Genomic DNA, 15,311 nt, shown 5'->3' on the forward strand with positions numbered 1-15,311 from the left:
TTAAGCATCGGAGGGGCCACGCCGGACATCCCTCCGGCGCCCATTCACGAGTTACTTTCTTGTGTGCAGGTGTTGATCCAAGCCATTATCTTCATTCAAATTCCCAAACATTATAAATTATTGATTTAGTCCGTTGGAGCCCCGTACCCGGCTCACCCATCTTAACGAGATCACATCAAATCCCATTAATCACAGCACCTTCCCCGATCTTCTTATCGTGGTTCCGCTACTAAACAATTCATAAAAAAATGTGAGGAAACCTTAATTGATGCTCGAATACAAAGAACTAGACTTGATGATCAATCCATGACCACCGTAAAACCAAAATTATAGAAATAAAATAAAAGAAGAAGACTTGTGCGTGTTAGACTTTGCGGAACTGTGATTCAGTGAGGCTAGTTAACAACGCAGATTGCACCAACAGTGTATGGCCAAAAACCCACTCAAAAAACGGAAGAGAAAAAGGAAAAGGGAATAGGGTAGGGGATTCAATACCTCGGATTCTTCAAGGATGCGAAGATAATCCCAGGAAAGCACGATCTTGTAAAATCGAAGAATGCAAGCTTCCTCTTCGAGCTTGCTCTTGTCTACCGCCATTTTCACCCAGGTAAATACAGTTTTTAAGAGGTTAGAATTGGGAGAGAAAAATAATCGAACTGAAGGTGGAGGTGTCGGGGAACGAAGCCGCTGTAGGCGGCGGTGGCACAAAGGGTGGGCCGAGGGTTTTGGTAGTTATGGGACTCTCGGCGCTAAAGATTTGCTGGGAATGTTTTTTTAATATAAATTATATTATATCTATTGATGGATATTTTTATTTATTCATTATTCAATAATACAAACTAGCTTTATCGAATGTTACGTCAAAACGTTTTCTTAATTTGCTCAAACTCTTTTCAACACATATTTAATGCGTCTCAATCATGGCAAACTCCCATCCCTTGCAAGGCACTCCATAGACAAAGAAAATAGTCACGGAATCTGCTGATCCCAGAAGCTAAGATCGATTTCAATGGCGGGGTACAAGAAAAGGAGTATCTTGGTGACGGGTGGCGCTGGATTCATCGGCACTCACACGGTGTTGCAGCTGTTGAAGCAGGGGTTTAAGGTCTCGATCATAGATAATCTCGACAATTCTGTGGAAGAGGCGGTTCATAGACTAAGGCAGTTGGCCGGGCCTCAACTATCCCAGTATCTTGATTTCCATTTGGTATTTATACGATTCTGAATTGTTTATATATCGAGAACTGATGTGTGTTCTGTGCATGTGGTGATGTGCTTTAGTAGGGATCTTGAGTTGTGAATTAAGGTGATGCTGATATTTGAGTAGGTCTCTTGTGAGACGTCTCACTAATCTTTATCTATGATCAATCTTACAGATATTCACAATAAAAAATAATACTTTTTCATGGATGATCCAAATAAGAGATCCGCCTCATACAAGTTTTTGCCATGCTTATTTTATTGATTTGTGATTAGTGAAAACTTTGCTTTTCTTCCGTTATTTTCTGTTGTTTTGTCTGCTTGAAATAAATCTGGGAGTGATAATCTTTTCTTCAAGTCATGATTTATGACCGTAAAGATACGTTTGTATGATGTATAGATTATGAATTTCGATGTTTCTCACCTGCAGGGGGATATTCGGAATGTGGAGGATTTGGAGAAGTTGTTATCTTCTACCAAGTATGAATACCTCTGGTATGGCTTGTTTAAAATAAATAGAATATATCAATGGATTGGATTTGTATTATTACACCATAAAGGTGGTATTTTTTTAATGATCCGAGGTCGTGGATTCAGCATCAACACCGAAAAAGAGATGCACACTGGAATAACCTGGTCACACACCGGCGAACAACCTGAAGTTGACCGAGATGGTAGACGCCGGAGAAGGATATGCATATGATTAGGAGTGGGATCGGGTAGGGACCCGTCCCGTAACTATCATACTCAATTCCCGTCCCGATAAAAATTGGGAATATTTTTTTTCCCCGATCCCGTACCCGACCGAACATTCGGGATCCCGTCGGGCAGGGATGTGATATCTAGAATTTTTTTTTTAAATCTCTCGAGATTTCGGGATCTCAAAGAAGTATTTTCCATTCAAAACCACAATTACTCATCAAATTAAGCCATTATTCCTACTGTCACCAATCTTTTGAATTATTATATTCAAACCTATGCATATAAGACAAATAACAAATTTACTATTTTGCTAAACTGACATCAACATGTATGAAGTTATCTAAAATCATCAATTGACTATGTCTTATACCGAATCCAAATCACATTCGTCTAATTTGCTCATCAGATCCTCAAATTATGATATTTTATTGAATAAAATGGCAACCTAACAGTACAAGCATAAAATATAACTAACCTTAATTGATAAATCAAAAGTGGACGATTATGTGACTACGAAATAGGGATGGAAGACTTTGAGATGGAAGATTCTTGGGTTTTCTTCTCTATGCTTGCAACGGGCTGATGCGTGAAAGATTAATGTGAATTATAGAGTTTATTATTCAATTTAAATATTTTTTGGGTGATATTCAAGCCCAAACCCAAAATCAAACATTCATTTAACTTAATTGTTAATGATACTTATAAAAGGACTCATAATTAGTTATAAGATAATACCAAATCATATTTATGATTTGTTTGTTTTTAAATTATTGTCTAAAAATTAGACTTATATTATTTAACATAAATATCTCACTAAATTTTATTTTACGAATACTTAGTTGTTAATTGGGGTGTTACAATGTTAATTATAATTATATTAATAATTAAAAATAATATAAAATTTAATAATATTTTTTCTGGTTGGGACGGGAATCCCGTCGGGAGGAGATTATATACCCTACCTTTCTCCCGAAATAAATCTGGTAGGAGAAAACTCCCGAACCTGCGGGTCGAGAAATTTGCGGAAAGGGAATGAGATGGAAATCGAGTAGGGTCGGGAATTTCATGTTTTTTTGCCAGCCCTACATATGAGGACTTTGGCAAGAATACAATGAATAAAAAAATGGATCAAATGTGAAGAGGTAGGTTGGGTGATTGATATTCTAATAATGTAGCCTACTTTGGTGCAAACGATGGATTAGACAAGAGGAAACTACATTGAATTTTTCAAAACCCAAGGATGAAAAGCAAAAAACCTACCTTTTTTAAAAAAAACAAAATCGAAAACAAACCCACTTTCTAGATGGACAAAAGGTAATACTAGTAAAAATATATAATAAACTAACTAAACATCATGTGATCTTTGTTTAAAAAAAAAACAATTTATTCGGCTGGACCCGGCGGCTGAGTAGAGTGAGTTCCCACCGATTAAAGGAGAGGCTGCTGGTGCTGGATTATAATTTATAAATAGTCGGTCAATAAATAAGCAATGAGCGATGGTTTAATTAATTTATTTAAAGTAAAGAAATCTGCACTGTTCGAGGAAAATGGGGGGAAAAAGGTGGGTAGTTTTTTTTTTAATCATATTTTAAAATTAACAATAATAAAAACGTGTCAATTTGGTACAAAATATGACGTAACCACACGTAATCTTTCCTAGTTTCCATGCTCTCTCCTACCTATATAAATAATCAAAACCTCCACCAAATTTCAAATGTAATTTTAATCAAAGGTGCATAAAATGAATCACCAAAAGATTGCTGTCCTGATCTTCTTCCCACTTCTCTTCCTCCAAACCCATGCAATAATCTTCAATATCCGCAACAATTGCTCCTACACCGTCTGGGCCGCCTCCCTCCCCGGTGGAGGCCGCCGCCTCGACAGCGGTCAGACGTGGACGCTCGGCTTCCCCAAAGGGCCCGGACGCGCCAAAATATGGGCCCGAACAAACTGCACCTTCGACGCAACGGGCCGAGGCAGCTGCCTCACCGGAGACTGCAACGGCCTGCTCCAATGCCAGACGTACGGGTCACCGCCCGCGACCCTTGCAGAATACGGGCTCAACAGCTTTCGCGTACAAAGACTACTACGACATCTCCGTTTTACAAGGATTCAACGTGCCGATTGAGTTCCAGCCCACCTCGAACGGGTGCACCCGACCCTTGAGATGCACGGCGGACAGTCACGGGGCAGTGCCCGAATGTACTCAAGACTCCCGGGGGATGCCACAACCCGTGTACGGTGTACAAAACGACGGAGTATTGCTGCCACTCGGGAGCGTGCAGGCCGACGGATTTGTCCAGGTTTTTCAAGTCGAGGTGCCGCGATGCTTTCACGTATCCGGAGGATGATCCCACCAGCACTTTCACATGCCCCGCCGGGACGAGTTATCGGGTTGTATTCTGCCCGTAGAGATTTCTGCATTATAATATGAATTATTATTAAATTTTGTTTCATCCAATATATAATATAATAATACATGATTTGGTCTTATTAAAAATGTGTGTTTATTTTAATAATTTGCAGAATATAATAATAAAAAAGGTATTTGCATCTCGCAAGTGACTTCAGACAGATCTATCTTGTGATTCATTAAAATAAAAACCAGAGTTTATCGTTTCAGTTTAAAGACTCTCGAGGTTCGACCGAGACCGGGTTACTTGTCTAAACTCGGAGAAGAGATTTCTTTTTAATGACAATTTCAAAACAAATGTACATATAATAATGTTTCATAATATTACAAATGTCCAACAAAAAACCTGGTGGGATAAGGGATTTAGGGTCGAAATTAAATCTAAATAAAAGTCGCAGCGCTGCTGCCTTTCTTTGACCAATAATTTATATACATAACATAATCTTAAATACCGAGGAGAAAAGTATTTGATCTGATTTTGGAATATTTTCAACACAAATAGAAGAATTCACATTTCAATTATTATACTCAAATGTAGTTAAAATCCAGACATGTGCCTTGGTCTAAGCCTAACCAAGAAAAATAAATATTCAAAGTCTGGAAAATATCCCCAAAGACAAGGTCAGGCACGTGTATTGTTTTTTTAATATGAAAAAATCCGACAGTGCTGTGAAAACGTGTGAATTTCATTTATACACGTAATCTACTGTTGATCATGTTGAGTTGTTAAGTTTCTTCAAATAATCAATGATTTTAAAACACCCGAAATAAAATTGGATCGATATAAATATAATTTCTTAATATTTTACATGTATATAGGTCGATTATAGTTTTTGATGGTCAATTAAGTTAACAAAATAAATTTATTTGAGTTTAACCCAAAAACAAAAAAAGTTTATTCAAAAACTTTGAGGGACTCTTAAATGTAGTCGTCATGAATCTTTATATGATCAACTCTACGATATTCACAATAAAAAGTAACATTTTTAACATAAAAAGTAATATTTTTTCATTGATGACTCAAATAAGAGATCTGTATCATAAAATACGACGTGTGAGACAGTCTCACACAAATTTTTGTCTATTTATATTATTTAACCTTTGTTGAAAAGTTATTTCTTCAAAAAATAATTCCAAGCACAAATTTTCGTTTCGCATGTTCATCCAACTAAACTTTGCTGCTATAATATAATTAAAACCAAATTAAAAAACTCGATCTAGTGGCACACGGTATCTAGAACTAATATCGAGTTCGAATATAAAAAAAAACATAACAAAAAAAAGATATGGCGGCTGGTTTGATAAGAATCGGGGCCTTCATCTTCGCCTTGCTTCGACAAATATGGCTGTCTGTGCTAAAATCTCATCAATTTCTCTTCTGACAGAACATAAAAATCTTCATTTGCTCAATTCCAATAATCTAAAAGGCCAGAATTTCACTCAAATTATTTGTAAAACCCACCAAGTTCGGCTGAAAATATGCCACTCGCATTCTGTGTTGAACTCCAGCTCCTCCTTTGCCACCGAGCCCAACTCACTTTTGATTCAGTTATGCATCGAAAATAAGCTAAATCAAGCTATAAATTTCTTAAATTCAATTGCAGATGAGCAGCAAAATGGCATTGAGGAAGAAACTTTTGTTTCTATAGTAAGACTATGTGAATTCCGGAGGGCATCTAATGAAGGACTATTTGTTTACTCCTTTTTGTCTAATTTGATGACACGTTTGAGTTTAAAGCTGGGAAATGCGCTCTTGAGCATGTTTGTGAGATTGGGTAATTTGAGTGACGCGTGGTACGTATTCGGGAAGATGGAGGAAAGAGACGTGTTTTCATGGAATATTTTGATTGGTGGGTATGCAAAGAATGGTTTCTTTTACGAGGCAATCGAGTTGTATGGAAGAATGTTGTGGCTTGGCGGGATTTCCGTTAGGCCAGATGTCTATACTTTCCCTTGTGTATTGAGAGCTTGTGGGGGTTTGGGAGATTGGAATTGGTGTAGGGAGATGCATGCTCATGTCTTACGATTCGGGTTTGAATCTGAAGTTGATGTTGTTAATGCTTTGGTCACCATGTATGTCAAATGTTCTGATGTGTGGAGTGCACGGACAGTGTTTGACGGAATGTCTAAGAGGGATGTGATCTCGTGGAATGCCATGATCTCTGGGCATTTCGAGAATGAAGAGTGTTCGGAAGGTTTAAGATTATTCTTTTCAATGAGGGAGTGTTGTTATTGCCCAGATTTGATGACTATGACAAGTGTGATATCGGGTTGTGAGGTTATTGGTGATGAGAGCCTCGCACAAGCTGTTCATGGCTATGTTGCTAAGATGGAATATGGATCCGAGTCTTCAGTCTATATCTCATTGATTCAGATGTATTCAAGTTTAGGACGATGGGGTGAAGCTGAGGGGGCTTTTGCTAGAATTGAGTGTAAGGATGTGGTATCTTGGACATCGATGATTTCGGGTTATAGCAACAATGGGATGGCTGAAAAAGCTATCGAAACTTATAACATGATGGAGTTAGAGGGTGTGATGCCGGATGAGATCACTATAGCGAGTGTCAGTTTCCGCCTGTGCTTCTTTGGGCTTTCTTGATTTTGGCATAAAGCTTCATGAGATTGCTGAACGGGTTGGACTTATAGGGCATGTTATGGTTGCAAATGCTCTTATCGACTTTTATTCCAAGTGTAAATGCATTGACAAGGCTTTGGAAGTATTCCACCAAATTCCTGATAAAAATGTAATTTCGTGGACATCAATTATCTTTGGACTTCGAATCAATAACCGCAACTTTGAAGCCTTGATCTATTTTAGGCAAATGAAACTCGGTTTAACCCCGAATGATGTTACCTTGATCTCTGTACTCTCTGCGTGTGCAAGGATAGGAGCATTGATGCGGGGGAAGGAAATCCATGCCCATGTGTTGAGAAATGGGTCCGTATTTGATGGTTTTATACCAAATGCTCTTCTCGACATGTACGTTAGGTGTGGTAGGGTGGAGTCAGCACTGAATCAGTTTAAGATCCAGGAACCGGATGTGGCGTCTTGGAATATTTTGCTGACTGGTCATTCCAATAGGGGCCACGGTCATCTTGCCATCGAGCTATTTAACAAAATGATTGAGTCCAAAGTTAGTCCGGATGAGGTAACTTTTACAGCACTATTATGTGCATGTAGCCGATCCGGAATGGTCACTGAAGGCCTGCAATATTTTAATGCCATGGAAACTGAGTTTTCAATTGCTCCAAATCTGAAGCATTATGCCTGCGTGGTGGATTTGCTTGGCCGAGCAGGAAAGCTGGAGGATGCTTGCATGCTTATAGAAGAAATGGATATGAAACCAGATGCAGCAATTTGGGGAGCCTTGTTGAATGCATGTAGGATCCATAGACGAGTCGAGCTTGGGGAAGTGGCTGCCAGACACATTTTTGGGATGGATAAGAGGGACGTCGGATATTATATTCTCTTGTGTAACTTGTATTCCGACAGTGGTAAGTGGGATGAAGTCGCAAAATTGAGGAAGATGATGAGAGAGATGGGGCTGACCATTGATCCTGGTTGCAGTTGGATTGAAGTTAAAGGAAAGATCCACGCGTTCCTCAGTGGTGATGGTTCTCACCCTCAAATAACCGAAATAACTGCTCTCTTGAAGGGATTTTACCACAAAATGAAAGTTGCTGGTCTTGGTGATCCAGAAGAAAGTTATGCAAATGAAATTGAAGCTTCGAAAGCTGAGGTTTTCTGTGGTCATAGCGAGAGGTTAGCTGCTGCAGTTCGGGCTCATAAACAGTGTCCCTGGGATGCCTATTTGTGTAACAAAGAACTTGTACATGTGCAAGAGCTGTCACGATACGATCAAATTCATGTCCACAATGTGTAGGAGAGAAATTTCGGTAAGGGACACCGAACACTTCCATCGTTTTAAAGATGGGAGCTGCTCGTGTGGTGACGAAGGTTATGGGAAATTTATTGTTAACTCAATAACTTGAACTGGTTTTCAATCACCGAATCTCGAATCTGCAAGTTGCACGACAGCATACTCTCTCTCCTTAGTCACTGGAGTTTGCTAGCAGATGCATATGTAATTTAGCCCAACACATACTCCAAAGAAGCTGGCACTATGTTTCTAGCTTAGAAAAGCTCGTTGAAAGTGAGCTGGTTCGTCTCAGGCTCTGGAAGATCTTGAACTAAAGCCAACGGATTCGCTTATCAGCTACAGACATTGAAACTCAAGTTATTTTCAACATGTATATTTGTTTGTACAACTAAAGCTAAAGCTAAAGCTAATGGGTTCGCTTCTTATTTATATGAATTCAGTTGAGACAGGGTATGGTTGAATTTAGGAGATCAACTTGTATATTGTTTGTACAATTTTATCACAAATGTTGCCCACTAGGACTACCGAGGCCTGTATGTAATTTTCACTTTATACAATATCTAGGAACATTTCAAGAATTTATGATTTATCAAATATGGATGGTTTAATTTAATCGCGTTATTGATAAATAAGAGACGCTGTTTAGCTGGTAAAAATAGTTTTCATAGGGAACAGATTCAACTATTCAAGTATCTGCATTGAAACTCAAAACCAGTTTATAGTTCTTCAAACGACGTTTAAATATAATATTGATTTTTCGTGCTTTTGATTTTTAGTAGATATAAAAATAATTCATTCTATGTTTAACCATAAAGAACATAAAATGGTAAAATACTATATTAATAAATAAAAAAATATTGCTTCAAAAAAATAAATATAAAAATATCGTTAAGTAAAATAACAAAATGAATAATATTCATAAACGCACACACACATATACATATAACAAAATAAATGTGTATAATAAGTAGAGGAGAAAGAAACAGAGGATTGCTAAAAACTAAATTTCATACAAAGGAACTTTCCAACACATCATATTTAAGCAAATTGGAAAACGAAATAGCACAAGATCAGAAATCTGCACAATCTTTTCATGCATTTGGATACTGAAAATAAAAGTGCATCCGTTAACTACATTTGCAGACACATAGCTTAGAAGTCACTATTACAAAGGCGGCTGTAATGCTTGACACCAAATAAGTCCGAACTAACAAAGATTTCAGTAGGGGAAAAAACAATTCTATATAGTAAGTTAAGGTTTTTGTTCCTATTTTCTAAGACTAACCTTTGTCTGGTACTCCCTGTTCCTCACCTCCGAGGTTGATTGTTGAGAATTCAAGCCACTAAAAGTCGGGAAGCTTACATTATTACCTGGTAACAGATGAACTACGTTGTTTTTCTTCAATTGTTCCGAATGGCGAGGAATTTCATTCTGGAAAATGGTTGGTACAACAGATCCTGATGGTTTAATGTGATCTTTAGCTTGATTGTAATGTACCCTGGACTGATTTCCAAAGCGACCTGAAAGTGCAAAAGTTTCCTCAATAGGAAGTTCACCTGTAAGAGTCTTAAATGCGAAATCTAGGCATGGATCAGACCAAGAGCTCCCGAATTCATAGCAGAGTTGTGATTCTTCAGATATCGCACAGTCCTTTGGTTTACACTTATCATCTGGGACAGACTGGTTTTCTACCAGAGGGTTTTTTACTTTGTTCGATGGCTCGACTTGTTGAAGTGTTTTCTCACCTACAAATTCAAGCGTCGTAGCGATACCACTCCAGGCAAGCTTTTCTGATGATTGTGAGGCCAAACCTAGATCCTCCTTTTTCTTGGATTTTCTTAAGCTCACTAGGGCTTTAGCAGTTTGTTTATGTGTCTCACTCGCTGGAAGGTTTGGGCAATCCTTGTTCCTTGCCTCAGAACTAGATTGTTGAGAACTTACACCATTATAAGCCAGGAAGTTGAGATTTTTATCTGGCGACAGATCAAGAGCCCCTTTATGTTTCAGTGGTTCAGAATGGGGCAGAATTTCACTTTGAAAGACGCCAGGGACATCAAAATACGACAGTTTGGAGAATTCATTTGATTGATTGTATGGTATGCCGGACCGATCTCTGAAGCAACCCGAAAATGCCAGAGTTTCTTCATAAGGTATTTCCTCTGTAAGAGTCTTGAATGCAAATTCTAGACATGGATCAGGCCAAGAGTTCCCAAATCCAAAGCGAAGTTGCGACTCTTGTGATCTTATACTGTCGTACACTTGCTTCTCAACGCAAATAGCCTCCTTTTCTATTAGAGGTTTTTCAACATTTTTCAGTGGCTCGATTTCTCGAGGGGTTTCATTGGCTACAATTGGAAGTGTTGTAACCTCTTTTGAGGATGGTACACCGGAAGACAAAGGAATATCAGCTACAGTTTCAAGAAAAGAATCCGGTAATGTCTTAACTTCACTGCTGGGGGATCTCTTAGCAGCAACTCTAAGTGGTCGTTTGCTTGGAATCATGTCGGACTGAATCTCGGCTTTGCACCCTGCAAGCCTTTTTGACACTCGTGATGGCAAGATTAGACCCTTTCTTTTCTTGGATTTTCTTGAGCTCACCGGAGTTTCATCTTCTTGTTCTTCGATTCCACTTTCATCTTCTTGTTTTTCGATTCCACTCGAAGGAAGCTTCTGGTGGGTCTCAGAATCAGTTATAGCTAATGCTTGATCAGTTGATTTCACGTCTGCGGTTGGTTCAATGTCAACTTTCATTTCAGCATCCTTACCTGAATTTTCACGTGATTCATTTTCTTCAGTTGGTTCAGTGCCAATTTTCATTTCTGCATCCTCATTGGAATTTTCACGTGATTCATTGTCTTCAAGAGTACGAGCACTGTTATCTTCCTTTAGTTCAGAGATCTTAGGATCTGGTGCTTCCGGGCTTTTTGCGCTGGAGCTTTCGCCACCTACAACATGTATATCATTTTTCAGAACAGCTAAAGTATGTAATTATTTCATGCCAATCATCAAAACATGTTTCCGTCTTAAAAATAATAGACCTGAACATAAATGTATGTACCTGAATCTGATTCTCCAGGAGCTAAAAGTTGTTCTGTCTCAATGGGTTCGGACAACTTATTATCTTGAGATAATGACTATAAACAGAAAATAGACATTTTCAGAGAACTAAAATGTAAAAACAGAATAACTTAATACAACGCATGAATCATCAATCAATCAAGGCCAAACACCAGAAGATAAAATAACTCCCATTAGCATTAGAATGGAATAATGCAAGGATGATTGAAGTCTAATATTTTGATTTTCCTCAAAGCATCATTGCACTGGATACTTGACAACAGGAGGAGGTTGTTCTCGACGTCAAGTTTGAAACTATGCATTCAATAGTGTTGTTAAATTACAAGTTGAACCATAAAATTTACGCTGGATAGTGGGCCACGCAGTCAAAAATCACAAAATTCGAAGGTCCCACAACGACACCTTTGAGCTTTTCCTATGTCCAAGCAACACAATTTCACGCATCTTCAAATATATTATCATTTGAATTATGTGTTTAAACATCTCATAAATGTTCATGGAATCAAAAAGTACTTTTTCCTCTATTAAATAGAACCTTTCGACGAGCAAATGCATATACCCATGACCCATGAAAAAATCATTCAAACATTCAAAAGCTTGAAAAAACAATTGCACTTTTCCATGGCCCAGTTCACTTTTCCATCATACCAACTATGCATTTTGAATCACACAATGGATTTTGTGCCTAAAATACATTGTTTTCCGTTATTTTTGTCGATTCTTCCAAATTAGATTAATCATCATCAGATTATGCTCTTACAATGCTTTTACATAACCATCATCTCACAATCCAATCCACGGTTAATTTTTATGCGTATACATAATTACAATTTAGTGAAGTAAGACGGTACCTAAGTGCAAATTGTGCAAATAAAATATAATGAGACGATGAATATTAGGTAAGAAATAAAGTAACAAAGCTATCAACTCACATGGATTTCATTCTTAATCAATTGGAGCTTATCATTCTCCATTTTCTTTGGCCTGGTAACACAGTTACTGATATCCCCATTTTCCAGATATCGCATAACATCTTTTTTTGAAGATAATATGTAACCACTGTTTGGATCTATGTAGTACTTCAGAAAATAACCAATCACTCATTAATCATACAACATAAGAAAAAAATTGTAACGTTATTAAAAGTAAAAGTGCAGTAGACCTGATCATTATTAAAAGCAAAAGTGCAAAAGTACATTGTTAAATACCCGATCATTTCTAATCTTGTTCCCAGATTTACTCGTCCTGATTTCTATTATCCATCCTGGAGGTATTCCGTCGGCTGATTCACTCTCACAGGCAACCTAGACATCATTAAAATGTAAGGTGGTGGAAATATTTTGACGGAAACTGTGATTAGTAAATCGAGCTCAACACAGAACAAACCATTTTGAAAGAATGCTTCCCTTTGTTCTTCCTTTCAGAGTTGCACCCTGAACTAGCAATAGGCATCCTTTGTGGAGAAAGTTCAGACTTCAAAGAGAGCTCATCCTCAGCCTCAAGCTGACTTTCTGGAGAAATTTCGGACTTCAAAGAGGGCTCATCCTCAACTTCAAGCTGACTTCGTGGAGAAAAATCGGACTTCGAAGAGGGCTCATCTTCAACTTCAAGCTGAAATGAAAGCAAGCAAGATATAATGCATCATATGAAGTTCAAAGAACATGGAACATATAAGTCTCAAAATCCAAATTTCCGTGTTTGGCCAGCAGGACAAAGAAAATTTAAATATTTTTAACTGCAAAAGTTATAAAAAAGAGCATAATTTAATTTTTTTTGGCAGCAGCGTCACTCTGATTTACATTTCCGAGGTATCGAACAACAGCTGGCCTAGAATAAAATTTGTTTCCAGTTGATGTATCGGTATACACCTGCAAGACAAAATACATTGAGAAATCCAAAGTTATTGAATCTCAAGTATAAGCAGAAAGACGTGATCGTTGTAGCTTAAAGCAGTGAAAAATATGGAGATGCAGGAAAACCCCAAGTATAATACCCAGCCTCACTATAACAAAGCATCAAAGGTATGCCCAATTTTGTGTGTGCATTTGAAATCCTCTTCATTCACATTCTTGCTGTTCTATAAAAATTGAAGGAAAGAACAAAGTAAAAGCTCCATCACGGCATTTGAACAACAATAATGCAGTCTACATACTTTCGAAGACACGATAGGCATTTATAAAAGATGACATGCAACACACCTTCATGGAAATAAATTATATTAATGGTAATGGAAATATTTTTTTAAAAATGAATACATTATGTGAAGCCTAAAAACTTAATTCAATGAGACTGACTGTGTTACTAGTTAACGTAAAGCAAAATTTTAACTCATAATGTAAAAAGATTGGCACTCATTACAGCCAAATACTTAGATCCCAAACGACAAATAACTACTCCAACAAAGTTAAACCACCAGCGACACAGACAAAAATTAAAAAAGAAACGACAAGAATTTTAAAACATAGATTGGCAACATATGCAAACACTTGTAACTCGAGGATTTTAACATGGCCACACTGTTACCGATTCTCAAGCGAATCCACCAAATGATTAAATAAACCATATATCCACATGCTTGTTAATAATCACACGTAGCCAAATGCGGCAACTTTGTACAAGCTTTTACCATTCTAGTTCGAATCCAGAAAGTTCAACAACTCAAGTAGTAAGAAAGCTATCAAGAATCAGTCAGACCTTGAATTTGTGTTAGTTGAAAGTTAAGAGTAAGTTTTTAATTGAAGATATCTTGCATACTTTCCAAGTCAATAATGAGGCGTAAAGTACCGTTACTTTTCTTCTTTACGAGGTCCAATCTTTATCAGATCCTCAGCACAATCAAAATTAGAAATGTAAATAATAGCAAACAGTGCGCCCTAACACGTGCCAATATCTTGTTTAGTTCAAGGTTCTCTAACGGTAACATATAATGAAATTCACCGTGAATTCAGTGAAATCGAATTTAAGAACCATCACTCACATTGATTACAAGTAAGCTATATCATAGCGTCAGCCGAAATCCCTACACTCCACCCAGCCAATTACAACGATTCTCTACCTAGATATGACACGAAGCTGCTAAACGACAACGAATTAATTTAACCAAAATTAAACCAACAATCTCCACTCAGCCCACCAGAAATTCAAAACGACAAGAAGACTAGTGTTGAAACATAGATCAACGACACGTGCAAACAAGATAACTCAAACCTTTTTATCACCTTTACCCACTAACGGCTAACCGATTCTTGAGCCAATCCACTTAAAGATTGAATAAATACCATATCCATTTGTTTGTCACATATCTGTATGTATCTAAATGCAGCAAATATACACGAGGGTTTTTATCTTTCTGCACCAAATCCAGCAACTCTACCAATTCAAGTAATACAAGAGCACCTCAATAATAACCGAATTATACCAAATCAACTGATTTCCACTGTTTCCAATTTTCAATGCACCGGCTATAACTACAAGTAATTCACGGAGCAAAGATCAAACTTTTAAACTCCTAAGTTTGCCACCGAATAATCACACAAACTCAGACCGGCAATTAATTGAATTAAAACGTTAACAATTTTTTAAAAAACACACAAACTCAACATTTTTACCTTGATTTTCCTCCCATCCTTGACTTTAATTTTCTCAGTAAAGCCAAGAGGAGGCCATTCCGGCGACGTCCCGGCAACCATTTTGACAGAATTAGAAGATTTGTGGCCAGCTACGGTGTGAACGCTGTACCACAAGTACTTGCGGATTTGGGTCAAGGATTTGCTGCATAGGAAATGAAGATTTGGTGAATTAATATAGGAAAAAGAGGTAGGCCTTGTGAATTGGACAAGAGCGTTCTTGGGTACACGTGTTGACAAATATGCTTGCAATGGCTGGAAACTGAAAATACTGTGAGCGTGAGAGATTTTCTGTAAATTGGGAAACTGGATTGCTGCTGCCTAACATCACATCTCACTCATTCATTCATTCATTCATTTAATTTACGATACCATATTTTTTTCAAAATCAAAACTTTACCATAATTTAT

At 37.5% G+C, this 15,311-nt stretch overlaps 2 protein-coding genes, 1 long non-coding RNA gene and 1 pseudogene across 4 annotated transcripts; 3 read left to right on the forward strand and 1 right to left on the reverse strand.

Annotated features, from left to right (window-relative positions):
* The first annotated feature begins 458 nt into the window (after window positions 1-458).
* LOC142551035 (uncharacterized) lies at window positions 459-1,686 on the forward strand. The gene is made up of 3 exons (XR_012821460.1): window positions 459-607; window positions 957-1,207; window positions 1,631-1,686. It is a non-coding gene; the product is annotated as an uncharacterized LOC142551035 (long non-coding RNA).
* A 1,918-nt stretch (window positions 1,687-3,604) lies between these two features.
* Window positions 3,605-4,458, forward strand: LOC142552206 (protein P21-like; annotated as a pseudogene).
* Window positions 4,459-5,598: 1,140 nt separating this feature from the next.
* LOC142552203 (pentatricopeptide repeat-containing protein At1g15510, chloroplastic-like) lies at window positions 5,599-8,661 on the forward strand. The gene is given in 3 exon segments (XM_075661890.1): window positions 5,599-6,881; window positions 6,883-8,091; window positions 8,093-8,661. Coding segments are annotated over 3 exon segments (2,649 nt in total). The 5' UTR covers window positions 5,599-5,657; the 3' UTR covers window positions 8,309-8,661.
* Window positions 8,662-9,269: 608 nt separating this feature from the next.
* Window positions 9,270-15,274, reverse strand: LOC142552205 (uncharacterized). 2 transcript variants are annotated; one of them, XM_075661893.1, is made up of 8 exons: window positions 14,884-15,274; window positions 13,075-13,143; window positions 12,662-12,886; window positions 12,484-12,579; window positions 12,208-12,354; window positions 11,256-11,331; window positions 9,795-11,142; window positions 9,270-9,717 (listed from the first exon to the last, which is right to left on the reverse strand). In XM_075661893.1, exons 1-8 carry the CDS (start codon window positions 14,962-14,964, stop codon window positions 9,675-9,677), a joined length of 2,085 nt encoding a protein of 694 aa, XP_075518008.1. In that variant the 5' UTR covers window positions 14,965-15,274; the 3' UTR covers window positions 9,270-9,674. The 2 variants fall into 2 exon arrangements, with proteins under 2 accessions (XP_075518008.1, XP_075518007.1); XM_075661892.1 differs by having other exon boundaries at window positions 9,270-11,142; window positions 14,884-15,271.
* Between the last annotated feature and the right edge of the window lie 37 nt (window positions 15,275-15,311).

This window comes from Primulina tabacum, chromosome 7 (genome assembly GCF_025594145.1).
Source record: "Primulina tabacum isolate GXHZ01 chromosome 7, ASM2559414v2, whole genome shotgun sequence".
In the NCBI taxonomy this organism is placed as follows: Eukaryota; Viridiplantae; Streptophyta; class Magnoliopsida; order Lamiales; family Gesneriaceae; genus Primulina; species Primulina tabacum.